This window comes from Lithobates pipiens, unplaced genomic scaffold (assembly GCF_037356315.1).
Source record: "Lithobates pipiens isolate NorthernLeopardFrog02 unplaced genomic scaffold, aLitPip1_a1.2 Scaffold_1, whole genome shotgun sequence".
NCBI classification, from domain to species: Eukaryota; Metazoa; Chordata; class Amphibia; order Anura; family Ranidae; genus Lithobates; species Lithobates pipiens.
Genome location: NW_027507685.1, coordinates 190,831,762 through 190,846,100, shown reverse-complemented (window position 1 = coordinate 190,846,100; position 14,339 = coordinate 190,831,762). Strand labels below are relative to the sequence as shown.

General features: G+C 44.6%; 1 protein-coding gene across 1 annotated transcript in view; it reads left to right on the top strand.

Moving 5' to 3' along the window:
• IRAK1 (interleukin 1 receptor associated kinase 1) overlaps positions 1-7,362 on the top strand; it is a 169,444-nt gene extending 162,082 nt beyond the window's left edge. The window contains exons 12-13 of the mRNA XM_077479075.1: positions 3,281-3,406; positions 6,850-7,362. Coding sequence (XP_077335201.1) covers positions 3,281-3,406; positions 6,850-6,905 — 182 coding nt within the window. The 3' untranslated portion in view covers positions 6,906-7,362. The remainder of the gene's footprint in view (positions 1-3,280; positions 3,407-6,849) is intronic.
• Positions 7,363-14,339: the final 6,977 nt, after the last annotated feature.

Here is a 14,339-nt window from a genome sequence, read left to right as displayed (position 1 = left end):
GCTCTTTACCATGTGATCAGCCGTGTCCAATCACAGCTGATCACGATGTAAACAGGAAGAGCCGTTGATCTGCTTTTCCCCACTCGCGACAGACTCGAGTAGATGAGAGCCGCTCGGCGGCTCTCCTGACGGGGGGGGGGGGGGGGGGGGAGTCTGTGCTGATTGTTTAACAGCACAGCCCCCCCTCGAATGCCCACCCAGGACCATAAAGGAAGCTGCCAGGACCACCAGGGAAGTGCATAACATGTGGATGGCCAGGTATGTACCTCATGGACATCCACATGTTCAAATTAATGCCCAATCTATGCCAATTGGTGCCCACAAATGGGCACTGACTGGCACCATTATGGAACAAATTAATTCAGTGATGCCCAGCAATACCACCCATAAGTGCCACCTATCAGTGCCCATCTGTGCCACCCATAAGTACCCATCAATGCTGCCTATCAGTGCCACTTATGAGTGCCCATCAGTGCCACATACCAGTGCCGCCTTATCAGTGCAGCCATATCAGTGCCTGTCTTTGCAGAAGAAAACATTCTTATTTACAATTTTTTTTTTTAACAGAAACAAAGAAAATCTTTTTTTTCTTTTTTCAAAATTTCTGGTCTTTTTTTATTTGTTGCGCAAAAAATAAAAATCGCAGAGGTGATCAAATACCACCAAAAGAAAGCTCTGTCTGTGGGAACAAAATGATAAAAATGTAGTTTGGGTACAATGTAGCATGACCGCGCAATTGTCATTCAAATTGTGGCAGCGCTGAAAATTGGCTTGGGCAGGAAGGTGTATAAGGGCCTGGTATTGAACTGGTTAAAGATGCCCTGAACAAATGCAGAATGCTGCAAAGTTCTCACAGATTTTCTTAGTTTGGTTAATTAAAAATAAAATAGTGTGTTTTTTTTATATATATAAAATAGAAATATATATATATATATATACACACACAAACGCTGTGTACTGTGCAAAACTCTTAGGCAAGTGTCAGAAAATAGAATTGTTAATAGATCATTTTTATCAAACAACAAAACGTAAATGAACAGAAGAGAAATCCAAATCAAATCAGTATTTGGTGTGACCACCGTTTGTCTTCAAGGCAGCATCAGTTCTCCTAGGTACACTTGCACACCGTTTTTAAAGAAACTCTGCGGGTAGGTTGTTCCGAACATCTTGGAGAACTAACCACAGATCTTCTGTGGATGTAGGCTATCTCAGAATCTTTTGTCTCTTCATGTAATCCAATATTGAGATCAGGACTCTGTGGGGACCAAACCATCACTTACAGGACTCCGTGTTCTTCTTTACACTGAAGATAGTTCCTAAAGTGGAACTTTAGTCAGAAAATTAAGTCCTGATAGATCACGTCAGACTGGCTCCTTTTGGAGGTATATCTATGTAAAACAATAAAAATAAGTGTCTATACTGTTTAAAATCCAGTAATACATTGCCTCACCCAATAATTATGCTACCAAAATTACTGTGTGCTGTAAACTGCCTCCGGCGTTGCTCCTGTTTCTTCTCGTGGGAGGCTGCCATTTTGTTGAAGCCCCGAGCCCCCAAACAGCAGTTAAACTTTAGGCTGTCAGCAGATCAGCCTCTGAAAATGGCACTGTCTATAAAATGGACAACAGAGCATGTGCAGAACAGGGTGAGATAATGTCTTAGGATACTTCCACACTGAGGCGCTTTACAGGCGTTTTAAAGCTAAAAATAGTGCATGTAGAGCGCCACTCCAGTGTGAGAGCCCGAGTGCTTTCACACTGGAGTGGTGCGCTTGTAGCAGCAGCTTTGAGGCAGTTTAGGAGCGGTGTATACACCACTTCCAAAACGCCCCTGCCTTTGAAATCAATGGCCAGTGCTGTCAAAGCACCTACGAAGACCTTTGGCTGCGGCGCTTTTAACCCCTTTTCACCCACTAGTGGGGGTTAAAAGAAACACGCTCGCGGCCGAAAAGTGCTGCTAAAACGACAGTTAGAGCACCGCTAAAACTAGCTAACGCGGCCACCACTTCAGTGTGAAAGTGGCCTTACTGGATTTTAAGGCTGGACATCTTCCAATGTGGAAGGGAAGTGAGCATAATGTGACTTTCATCTGCTGCATTAAAGTGGTTGTAAACCCTTACAAACCACTTTGACCTACAGGTAAGCCTAGATTAAGGTTTACTTGTAGGTCCCAGAAACACGGTTTAGGAGATATTTAGTAAAAGACAGTGACAGCTGTCTACGGCACATGCGCCGTAGACAGCGGCATGCAGGCGCACTATCGCCGTTAGCAGCATGCCGCTGCTAACGGCGATATGCCGTTAGTGGCGGCTCCCATGCGAGTGAGTGGCTGGAGCAGCGCCACCCGGAAGAAGATGGATGCTCCGGACTACAAGGGACAGTGGTGACTTCGCTGGCTCCTGTGTCAGGTAAGTGACACATAACGGGCTACTATGCAATGCATAGTAGCCCATTTTGCTTTACCTTTGCAAGTAGACAAAGAGGAAGTAAACCCATCAGGGTTTACTTCCTCTTTAAGGCCCCTTTGACACTGGGGCAGGAGTGGCGTCTGCGGAAAAATGGTGCTATTTTTATCTCCCCTTTACCGCTGTTTTAGCGGCGGTATTCGGCCGCTAGCGGGCAGTTTTACCCCCCTGCTAGCGGCCGAGAAAGGGTTAAAACCACTGCAAAGTGCTGCTGCTGCTGCTGCTGCAGCAACGCTTTCCTGGCGGTATAGCCGCACTGCCCCATTGATTTCAATGGGCAGGAGCGGTGTATACACCGCTCCAAAGATGCTGCTAGCAGGACTTTTGTTACCGACCTGCCAGCGAACCCCCCAGTGTGAAAAACCCTTGGGGCTTTCACACTGGAGACACAGCAGCGGCTGTTTCAGGTCGGTTTGCAGGTACTATTTTTAGCACCTGCAAAACAACCCAGTGTGAAAGCGGTCTTACGCTGGCCATACACCTATAGATTATCTGCAGATTTTCTATGGTTAGATGGAATTGTCATTCAAAGTGTGAGAGCACCGAAACCTGAAAATTGGTCTGGGCAGAAGGGGGGTTTAAGTGCCCAGTAGGCAAATGGTTACATCACAGCATTTCTTCACATCTGCCTAAAACTTTTGCACAGTAGTATAAATGTTTGTTTGTTTTTTTCCTACTAGACAGTACATAGCTACTCTGACATTGAAGATCCCCGTGTGTGAAGTCTTCATAAATTGCTTAGTTCAGGAGTGTATTTTTACTGTAAAGTAGAATGTCAGTGCTGTATGATTGTAAATGGCATCATTCTCCTTCCAGCTATCTCAATGCCACATCACCAGATCGTCATGAATCCAGCCAAACAGAGATTTGTGGAGCAGCTGGCGCTATATGACCAGGGGAAAATAAACAGCCTAGAACTGTTGTACTCTGGAAACAGTCCAGGTAACCAGCTTTGCAGAGGTCTTCTGGCACACACAGCTCTTCTCAGATGTTACTCTGATCAAATCTTTTCTTGCTGCACAGTATTACTTGATATAACATTGACATATGATACCCACTATATTATCTAGGTCATTTAAATGCAATCTGTCTAGCTATAACCAGTATTCTTAAAATATTAGTGTGTAGAATATCTCTTTTTTTTTTTTTAGGGAATTTTTGACATTTTATTTATATTTCTTATGCAGTGTATGTTCCTTTTTATAATAAATTTACAGTGCTTTCACACTGAGGCACTGGGGGGCGTCGGCAGGAGAGCGCTGCTATTTTTAGCGGCACTTAACCATCATTTTAGTGCTGCTATTTGTACACTTTTAACACCCACTAGCGGCCGGAAAAAAGGGTTAAAACTGATGGCAAAGCGCCGCTGCAGTGGTGCTTTGCCAGCGGTTCCACAGCGATGCCCACTGATTTCAATGTGCAGGGGCACTTTAGGAGCGGTGTATACACCGCTCCTACAGCGCTGAAAAGATACTGCTTGCAGGACTTTTTTTTTGCTGTCCTGCAAGCGCACCGCTCCCGTATGAAAGCACACGGGCTCTCACACTGAAGTGAGAGGAGAGGCTCTTTACAGGCGCTTTGCAGGTGCTATTTTTAGCACTATATCGCCTGTAAAGCGCCTCAGTGTGAAATCAGCCTTAGACCCCTTTCACACCACACCGGCCTTTGCGTTGGCGGTAAAACGTTGCTATTTTTAGCAGCGTTTTACGGCTGGATTTGCGGCGCATTTCGGCCGCTAGCGGGGTGCTTTTACCCCTGCTAGCGGCCGCGAAACGGTTAAAACCACCGGCAATACGCCGCAATAGCAGCGTTTTGCCAGCGGCATTACAGCGCTGCCCCATTGATTTCAATGGGGAGCAGCGGTGGAGGAGCGGTAAACACAGCGCTCCTTCACCGCTCCAAAGAAGCTGCTGGCAGGACTTTTTTCTGCCAGTGCACCGCTGTAGTGTGAAAGCCCTCTGGGCTTTCACACTACAAACAATGGTGCAGCTTCTTTAGGGCAGATTGCAGGCGCTATTTCTAACGCTATAGCGCCTGCAAAACGCCCTGGTGTGAAAGGGGTGTTAGAGGCAATGTTTCCTGAGATCACTTATAGCTGATGAGCAGTACAGTGCATCCGGAAATTGTTCACAGCGCTTCACTTTTTCCACATTTTGTTATGTTACAGCCTTATTCCAAAATAGATTAAATTCATTCTTTTCCTCAAAATTCTACAAACAATATCCCATAATGACAATGTGAAAAAGTTTTGTTTAAAATCTTTGCTAACGTATTAAAAATAAAAATCCCATGTACATAAGTATTCACAGCCTTTGCCATGACACTCAAATTTGAGCTCAGGTGCATCCTGTTTCCACTGATCATCATTGAGATGTTTCTACAGATTGGAGGCCACCTGTGGTAAATTCAGTTGATTGGACATGATATGGAAAGGCAAACATCTGTCTATAAAGGTCCCATAGTTAAAATGGGTTATAATGCTCCATGCACACTGAAGCTCAAAAAAGCTTTTTCTGGATGCCAGATTGCTGGCAGAAAAACCTGGTTGAAAAACTTGCTTTTAACAGCGTTTTGTACTAGCGTTTATGAGCGTTTATTAGCGTTAGCATTTATGGGCGTTTTCAATAAAAACACACAGAGGACAGTCCAAAAATCCCACAGTGCATTGAAAAAATAAAATGCCAAACACTAATTAAGGCGTGTTTATGAGCGTTTATTGGCGTTTGTCGTTTTTTTTGGCCGTGAAAAACGGCACTTTGAGTGCGACTTTCTGGCGTTCAGAAAAAAGCCCATAAACTCCACTGCTCATTAAAGCTAAAAAACGTCCATGTGTGCATGGACACATAGGCTAACATAGAGTGGAGTTTATGGGCTTTTAAAAAAAACGCCCAAACTCCAATAAACTGCAGTTTGAGCTCCAGTGTGCATGGAGCCTAAAGGTCCCGTTTAAAAAAAACAAACCTATCATACTTGCCTCCTCTGTGCAGTTGGTTATGCACAGAATGGCCCCGCTCCTCCTCTTCTGGGGTCCCTCCGTGGCGCTCCTGGCTCCTCCTCTTCCTGAGTGTCCCGTTGGAGAAGTGCTCTCCTTTGGGCGTCTATTTGGCCCGTGCGTCTAGTTGGTAAACATTGCAACAGATTCACAAAAATAATTTAAAGTGGTTATAAAGTCAGAAATGTTAGTTTTTTTTAATCTTAATGCATTCTATGCATTAAGATAAAAAAAAACCTTCTGTGTGCAGCCCCCCTAATATTTACCTGAGCAAGATCTTGTAAGATTGTCTTGGCTGCCCAGGACTCTTCCTCCTCATTGACTGAGACGGCAGTGCGGCGCCATTGGCTCCCGCTGCTGTCAGTCAAAGTCAGTGATCCAATGAGAAGAGGGAGGGGGCACACAGAGCTGCAGTTTGACTCGGGTGCCTCCATAGCAAGTTGCTGGCTGTGGGTGCATTATACGGGAGACAAAAGCGCCAGCAAGGGACCCGAAAGGAGGGGGATCTGGGTTGCTCTGTGCAAAACCACCGCACAGAGGAGGTAAGTATGACATGTTTGTTACTTTTAAAGAAAAAAAAAACTGAGACTAGTATTACTTTAGGAGAACACTATAGAATAAAGCATGATACTTAAAGCGGGAGTTCCTCTCTTTTTTTTTTTTTTTTTTTTTTTAAAGTCAGCAGCTACAAATACTGCAGCTGCTGACTTTTAAAATATGGACACCTACTTGTCCATCGCACCCGCGATGTCAGCACCCGAAGCCGATCTGTCGATCGGCTCTTGGATGCTGCCGCCGCCACCTTCGGTATGGGAATCAGGAAGTGAAGCCTTCCGGCTTCACTTCCCAGTTCCCTACTGCACATGCGCGAGTCATGCTGCGCAATACAGATGGTCCCTGCTGTCTCTGAGATCCGTGTGTTTCCCAGCAGACAGCGGGGGGTTGACAGGAAGTGGCGTAGCTAGCCGCAGAATCTGCAGATATCTATGCCCGGAAGTGGGTGCAGATACCTGTACACCCCCCTCCCCCCTGAAAGGTGCCAATTGTGGCACCGGAGGGGTGGGTTTCTGATGAGCCCTCCACTTTAAGGTGGAGCTCCGCTTTAAGGTAATCAAAATAGATTTTGGGTTTACATGCACAGATCTTCTCCTTGAAGGCTTCAGTAGATTTATTTTGCCAGCAAAGTGCACAAGCCTTGTGCATTGGGTCTTTGTGGGTTTACCTTTTCATTGGAAATTTTCAGCCTTTATCTCCTGGAGATTCCTAATCGTCTGCATTATTATGTTCACCAGCATACACACACATTGTAGGCTCAGGTTACTCTTTTTTTTCTCTAACAAACAAGTTAGGAGTCAGTATTGTATTAATGATACAACTTTTTGTCTTTCTCTAGGAAACTGTTTGGAGCCCCGAGGGCATCCGGAAGAAAGTGATGACTTTCCAAGTTAGCTTCTTGGCAAGCCTGCTATAGGGGAAAGATATACTACTTGGCACAAAGTTCTCGTTCTACATGCAGAACCTTCAGCTTGCTGTTGGTGTTTATCTACAGGAAACCAGAATGGACATGGAAGATCAAATGAAAAGGAATGACGTTTACTCACCAGTAAAAACGTTCTGTTGTGTGGTTGGACCAGTAAAAAAACAGTATTCTATGCCCAGGCGAAGCAGGAAGGGCTTTCTGTGTGTGTGTTATGTAAAGCTATGTTCCTAATGACATTTCCTGTACACAAGACGGGGTGAGCTTACCGCTACGTATCGCTGGCTTGTGTGTTTAATAATGGGAGAGCATTTGTTAATATTTATTATATCTGTTTTTAATAGATTATTGTGCTTTAATATAGTCTGCTTTTGATATTTTTTATTGGTTATTAGCTCATAATAAAAGACAACTGTACTTTTGGTGCAATTGTCCTTTTGAAATATGTCCCCACCCAGTAGCATCTAACACTCTAACAGTCCTAACACTCCCGGCCAAGCGATCTCAGGAGCCGCCTCCCAATTGACCAAGAGGAGAAGCAGGAAGACATTAGCCAATATTAATTTGCTAATGTTACACAAGTGGGTGGGCTCTAATTGGCTTCAAAAGGGGTGGGCTCGGGGGTCAGAGCACTGCGCCTCAAGCCCACCCTTTTTTAAGTCAATTAGAGCCTCAGACTCTAATCTCTTGCTTCAAAAAAACCCACATTGAAATCCTTGCGTCCACTGCCTCTAATAGGCGGGCCGCCACTGTCCCCACTCCCTGAGTGAACCACCACCTGGAAAAATACCTCCTCAGTCCCGTCCCTTTTTTCACCAATCTTTACTATGGGGCCCTGCCTGGAGCCGCACAGCTTTTCTCTACTGAAAGTGTTCTTGTCAGTTCCTCTTCATTCTGTGCTACTGCTCTTATTAATTCCTATGGGCAGAGGCCTACTCTGCAGAAGCACAGGAGGCCACCAGAAGTACAGCTCCCCTAAGGAATGAATGGAGAAGGCATGGCACACTTGTGCAAGATGAAGAGGAAAGAGCAGGGTTGCTTTCAGAAGAAAGGTGCTGTGGAAGAATAAAGGTAAGTATTGGACCAGATTAGATATGGGAATAAACTGATTGGCCATAACTTTGACCACAGACAGGTTACATTAATAATGTTGATTATCTCATTACAATGGCATCTGAAAGTGGGTAAGATATATTAGGCAGCGAGTAAACATGTCGTCCCTGAAGTTTGATCTGTTGAAATCAGAATAAATGGGCTTCACAGTTTATGTATAGAGCTGCATAGCCACAGAAAAGTCAGAGTGCTCATGCTAACCCATGTCCAAAAGCCAAAAGTGCCTACAATGGACACGTGAGCATCTGAACTGGACCACAGAGCAATGGAAAAAGGTGGTCTGGTCTGATGAATCACATTTTCTTTTACATCATGTGGATGACTGGATGTGTGTGTGCGTCTCTTAACTGGGGAGGAGATGGCACCAGGATGCAGTATGGGAAGAAGACAAGCCGGGGAGGCGGTGTGATGTTTTGGACAATGTTCTCCTGGGAAATCTTGTGTACCTGCCATTCATATGGATGTTACTTGCTACATATCACCTACTTAAGCATTGTTGCTGACCAAGTACACCCCTTCATGGAAAAAGTATTCCCTAATGGCAGTGGCCTCTTTCAGCAGGATAATGTGCCCTGCCACACTGCAAAAATGGCTCAAGAATGGTTTGAGGAACATGACGAGTATGAGGTGTTGGCTTAAAATTTCTTCAGCTCTCAATCCAATCTGTGGGATGTAACATGCTGCAAAAACAAGTCCGATCTGTGGGGGCCCCACTTTTCAACTTTTAGGACTTAAAGGGTCTGCTTCTGACAGCTTGGTGCCAGATACCACAGAATACCTTCAGAGGTCTAGTGGAGTCCATACCTAGTTGGGTCGGGCTATTTTGGTGGCAAAAGGGGCACCTACTCAATATTAGGTGGGTGATCATAAAGTTACGACTGATCGGTGTATAAAGAAAATACATAAATATCACAACCAGAGTTTTTTGCTACCATTTTCTTACCTACAATGACACTGACAGCTGGAATATAGGTTCTTTGTAAATGGATAATTTCAGGTTTTTGCTGAACCATGTTATGCTTTGACTCTGACCAGCACACAGGAACAAAGCTGAGGCTGTCAACCAGTCTGTGATGAAGCTCCCTCCTCCGTCACCTTTTTAGCTTTTAGTGTCATTGAAAACTGGAACGAGGCAGCAGAGACAAATGACACTTAGGCCTCATGTACACTGAGCTGCTAAACGGACATTTAGGAACAGTTGGAGGTTTTTACCAGTACATGTACACATGGATGTTTATAGCTGTCTCTAGGCAGTTGAGTTTAGGCATTTTTTGGAACGCAAATGCATTAAAAAGCTGTGTTTACAGCCATTTCAAGCACTAAACGCAGTAACTCGTATCTAGCCGCGTTTCGTCTACAGGCGTTTTTTTTTTTGGGCTATTTGGGGAAAAAAAATTAAATACATTTTTAAAAAGCAAACACGGAAAAATGCCACTATATGCGGCATGTAAACGCGGCAAAACTAACATTTTAAACATGGGTTACTATCTGTCAAGTTAAATTGTTCAGGAGAGGTTGTAAAAACGTCCCGTGTACATAAAGCTTAGTGCTCGGGATTGAAACAAGCACACACTATAGAGGGATATTTTAAGTAAAACTTTTATAACCACTTTAATTAAAAGATAACTGTTCTAAAGGTGCTGTTGTCTTTCAAAGGAAAGCTTTCACGACTGTTCTGAAAATGCCAGTTGCATGCCTGTCCTGCCTCTAAGTGTTTGAGCTGCCAACTTCAAAATTGTGCAGATAAGAACATCTGGTATTTTTCTAATCTGTGTACATGTTCTGGATTAGTGACTTAGGCTGGCTATAGACGGGTCTAATCATGTATGGGCAGACTGAATGTACCCAAGTGGATTGATCAATCGACTATTGTACAACCAGCCTGTCAGATTTTAAATGCAATTATCACAAGTGGCTGTTATAACACTAGTAATAATCACTGTGTTCTCACAGGGAGGACGGTTCTCTGAGGGAGGGATTCCCCTGTCAACACTGACTGTGTTGATGGGGAAATCAGACCTATGGTTGCAGGAAAGAAATTCGCTCCATCTATGGCCGGCCTTGGAACATATTGAAGCCACTGGGTTAGGATAACGGCCAGTCGGAGTTTTGGACGTCAGCCCTGGCAACCCCTATATTTTTACATCTTACAGGATCAGCCACTTCATGTTCGCCACTCTGATCTAGGTGCTGCTGCCCAAAAATATGGTTCCTTTTTTAGTAAGCATTCACTGCACACCTGTCACTTCTGTACCTTGACATTAACTAGGTTTATCATTTATTGGATACTAGAGAAAAGAATGTAAATGCTTCTAGACTGCCGAAGTTTTATAAAGAGGCCATTTATCCATGTTGTAAAGCGCTGCGCAAACTGTTGGCGCAATATAAATCCTGTATAATAATAATAATTTAGGAAATGATCATTTTATGGTAATGTTGGGGGCCTGTATAATACCAATTCTGACCACTAAAGTAAAGAGGGAGATCCACTACTAAGGCTCCAAACTTCAAGGCTGATACTCCAAATATGATCCTAATTGCATATTTACATTGGTCTAACTTGAATGTAAGTATGCATCATACTTGAGAAGAGCAGAACTCCATCTCTTCCACGGCCTCACAAATCTTTACAGGACTTCAACTCCCACCAGCCCTTGAAGCTTGTCATACTGCATAGGTGGAGGACGAAGGATCACGAACATCACCACCCACCCTCGTGGTCTGCTGAGGTGCCGCTGAGGACAATCCGACAACACTTATGCCGCGTACACACGAACGGACTTTCCGTCAGAAAAGGTCTGACGGTCATCCCGACGGAGTTACAACAGACTTCCAAACAAATGGACTTGCCCACACACGAACGGACTAAAGTCTGCCCGTTTTGAACTTGATGACATACGACGGGACTAGAAAAGGAAGTTCAATAGCCAGTAGCCAATAGCTGCCCTTGCTTTGTATTTGGTCCGTCGGACCAGCATACAGACAAACAGTTTTCCCGATAGGAATTGAGTCTGTCGGACAGATTTGAAACGTTCTATTTCTAGGTCCGTCAGGTCGGATTTTTTTAAAAGAAAAACTATCGGACTATACCACACAAGATCCGACTATCCGACAGACTGATTCCTTCGGACCTAGTCTGCCGGAAAGTCCGGTCATGTGTACGTGACATTAGTGAGATTCAAAAGGCCCATTACAGCATTGTCACCCTATATCAAAAAGAAGCCTAAAGAATGAAACTGGCAGGATGAAAAGGTATGTTGGGCATCAAAAAAAAAAAAGGAGAAAGTGGAAAGCCCTTCACTTGAATAAAGGTAAACCACTTTGTACTTTAAATAGTGAAGTTTTATATATGTTATATGTTGTTTTACATACCCTTTAACCACTTGAGATCCGCGCTATTGCCAAATGACGGCATTAGCGCGGATCTACTTTTCCGGGACTACGTCTATTGACGTCGTCCCGGTTACGAGCGGCCTGCGCGCCCCCTGAGGGGCGCGCGCGGCGCGCTCTGTGATCGGCGAGTCCACGAGACTCGCCTGATCACCGATCCGTGCAAGGGGTCGATCCCGACCCCTTATCACGTGATCAGCTGTCAGCCAATGACAGCTGATCATGTGACAGAACGGAGCCGGTAATCGGCTATTATTCCTCCTCGCGCTGACAGCGCGAGGAGAGAAAAAAAAAGCCGATCACCGGCGGCCGTGATCGGGACATCAGTCCCGATCACGGCCAGCAATACAGCTGCCTCCTGCCAGTGCCCACCTGCCCACCGCAGTGCCATCCTGAATGAAAGTAAGTGCCCCCCATCAGTGCCACCCAGCAGTGCCCATAGTGCCCACAGCGCCACCCACAGTGCCACCCACAGTGCCATCCAGCAGTGCAACCAACAGTGCCACCCACAGCGCCCACAATCTTCCTTAAAGGTGCTGCACCCCAGTGCCGCCCATTAGTGCCCAGCAGTGCCGCCCATCAGTGCCCAGCAGTGCCACCTATCAGAGCCACCTATCAGTGCCAACTATCAGTGCCCATCAGTCCCATCTATCAGTGGTACCTATCAGTGCCCATCCGTGCCACCCATCCGTGCCACTTATCCGTGCCACCCATCCATGCCATCTTATCTGTGCCCATCAGTGCCGCCTTATCTGTGCCGATCGGTGCCGCCTTATCTGTGCCTATTAGTGCCGCCTTAACTATGCCTATCAGTGCCCACCAGTGCAGCCTATCAGTGCCCACCAATGCAGCCCATCAGTGCCCACCAATGCAGCCCATCAGTGCCCACCAATGCAGCCATCAGTGCCGCCTAATCAGCGCACTTCAATGAAGGAGAAAAATGACCCGTTTGCAAAATTGTATAACAAACTATTAAAACATGATTTTTTTTTTTTTTGCATCTTTTTTTGTTTGTTTAGCAAAAAATAAAACTCCGAGCTGTAACTAAATACCACCAAAAGAAAGCTCTATTTGTGGGAAAAAAATGATAAAAATTTCATTTGGGTACAGTGTTGTATGACCGCGCAATTGTCATTCAAAGTGCATCAGCGCTGAAAGCTGAAAATTGGTCTGGGACTGAGGGGGGTTTAAGTGCCCAGTAAGCAAGTGGTTAAGGATCCCTCTGTTTTTTTTTTTTTTTTTTTTTTTTTTTTTTTTTTTTTTTTTTTTTTTTTTTTCTTACCTGCAAAGTAAAGTCATAATGTGCTAGTATGCATCGCAATCTAGCACATTATGTGAAACTTACATGCAAATGAAGCCATCGTTGTCTTCGCTTGAGGCCACATCCATCTTCGCCCCTTTTCTTCTGGGTCTGTGGACTCTGACTGGCCAGAGCCACAGGAGGTCACTCCCGGTCATGGCACGGGTGGCCGTTCCTTCAAAGGGCATGCAGCAGTGACGTAATCGGCAGTGTATACAGTAAATATCTCCTAAACGGTGCAAGTATGGGAGATATTTACATATCTAAAAGTAAGCCTTGTTATAAGCTTACCTGTAGGTACAAACAAACCAGGGGAAGATTACTTCCTCTTTAAGGTCCTTTGTTTATTAGGTTGCTCATCCAATTAGGGAGTAGTATTGTTTCATGTTTAGTACTGAAAAGCTGGCTACTGATTTGGGGTGTTTCATTATTGTGCAATGGCAGTATAATATATTAATAATAAATCTGTGTCTGCATAACACCAGTAATTTTCTAGTCATATGAACAATGCAGAACTGTTAATGACCTGTCATTTCATTCTCAGCACCACTATGACAAATATCAATGGAAGAACAAATCTTTTTTTGTAAGTTTATTCTGATCTGTCTCCTCCTTTCTGAGAAGGGGAAGAACTTATACAATCCATCCAGAACTACCGTAATTAGTCCTAGGTTAACAGGTATTCATAACACATATTCATTGTTCCATCAAGCTAGAGTTTGGTAGTTTTAGGCCCCATTCACATCTGAGCATCTTGTGTTTCAAAACTCCAAAAAAAATCTATTTTCCCTATGAAGGTGGTTCACCTCTCCACTCCAAAATGCCCAAAGCCAAATGCCTGAAACTCCAAAAAGTTTTACCGTTACTTTGGGCAGATTGATTTAGCTGTAGCTTGATTTGGGCAGATTGATGTGTTTTTGAAGCACCTGAAAGCAGAAGCATGTAGCAGCAACTGATGTAACAGGTGATAGTTTTCTCTATTGGCGAATCCAAAAACGCCTGGGCTCCAAAACGCTGTACAAAAACTTGAATTAAGACGCTCCAAAAAAATTTGATACTTAGATGTGAATGCCGCCTTAATGCTAGATTTGCAAACGCTGCCCTTTTGGATAAGCAGCGCTTGGCTGTGGCAACACTTCACTCCATCCCATTTGGTTTTTGTAATTACTGTGAAAAGTCTCTCCAAATAATGAGAGGAATTTTAAGTAATGTCTTATATCTAGGCCTGGTTCGCAGTCTCTGCTCTAATCTCTAATTCATAAAAAAAAGGTGTTCTTTCGGGTTGAGGTCAGGATTCTGTGCAGGCCGGTCAAGTTCCTCCACCCCAAACTTGCTCATCCATGTCTTTTATGGACCTTGCTTTGTGTACTGGCCCAAATCTTTTGTCGGAAGGGGGATTATGGCGTGAGGTTGTTTGTCAGGTTTCCCTTCAATGGAACTAAGGGGCCAGGCCTGACCCCTGAAAAACATCCCCCCCCCCCCCCCACCACCAAATGATTTGGACCAGTGCACAAAGCAAGGTTTTCTTAACAAGAGCCTGGAAGGGCTGAAGTTACCGAAAGAATCCAATCTTGTGGATATCGCCAAGCAGGCTGAGAGATCC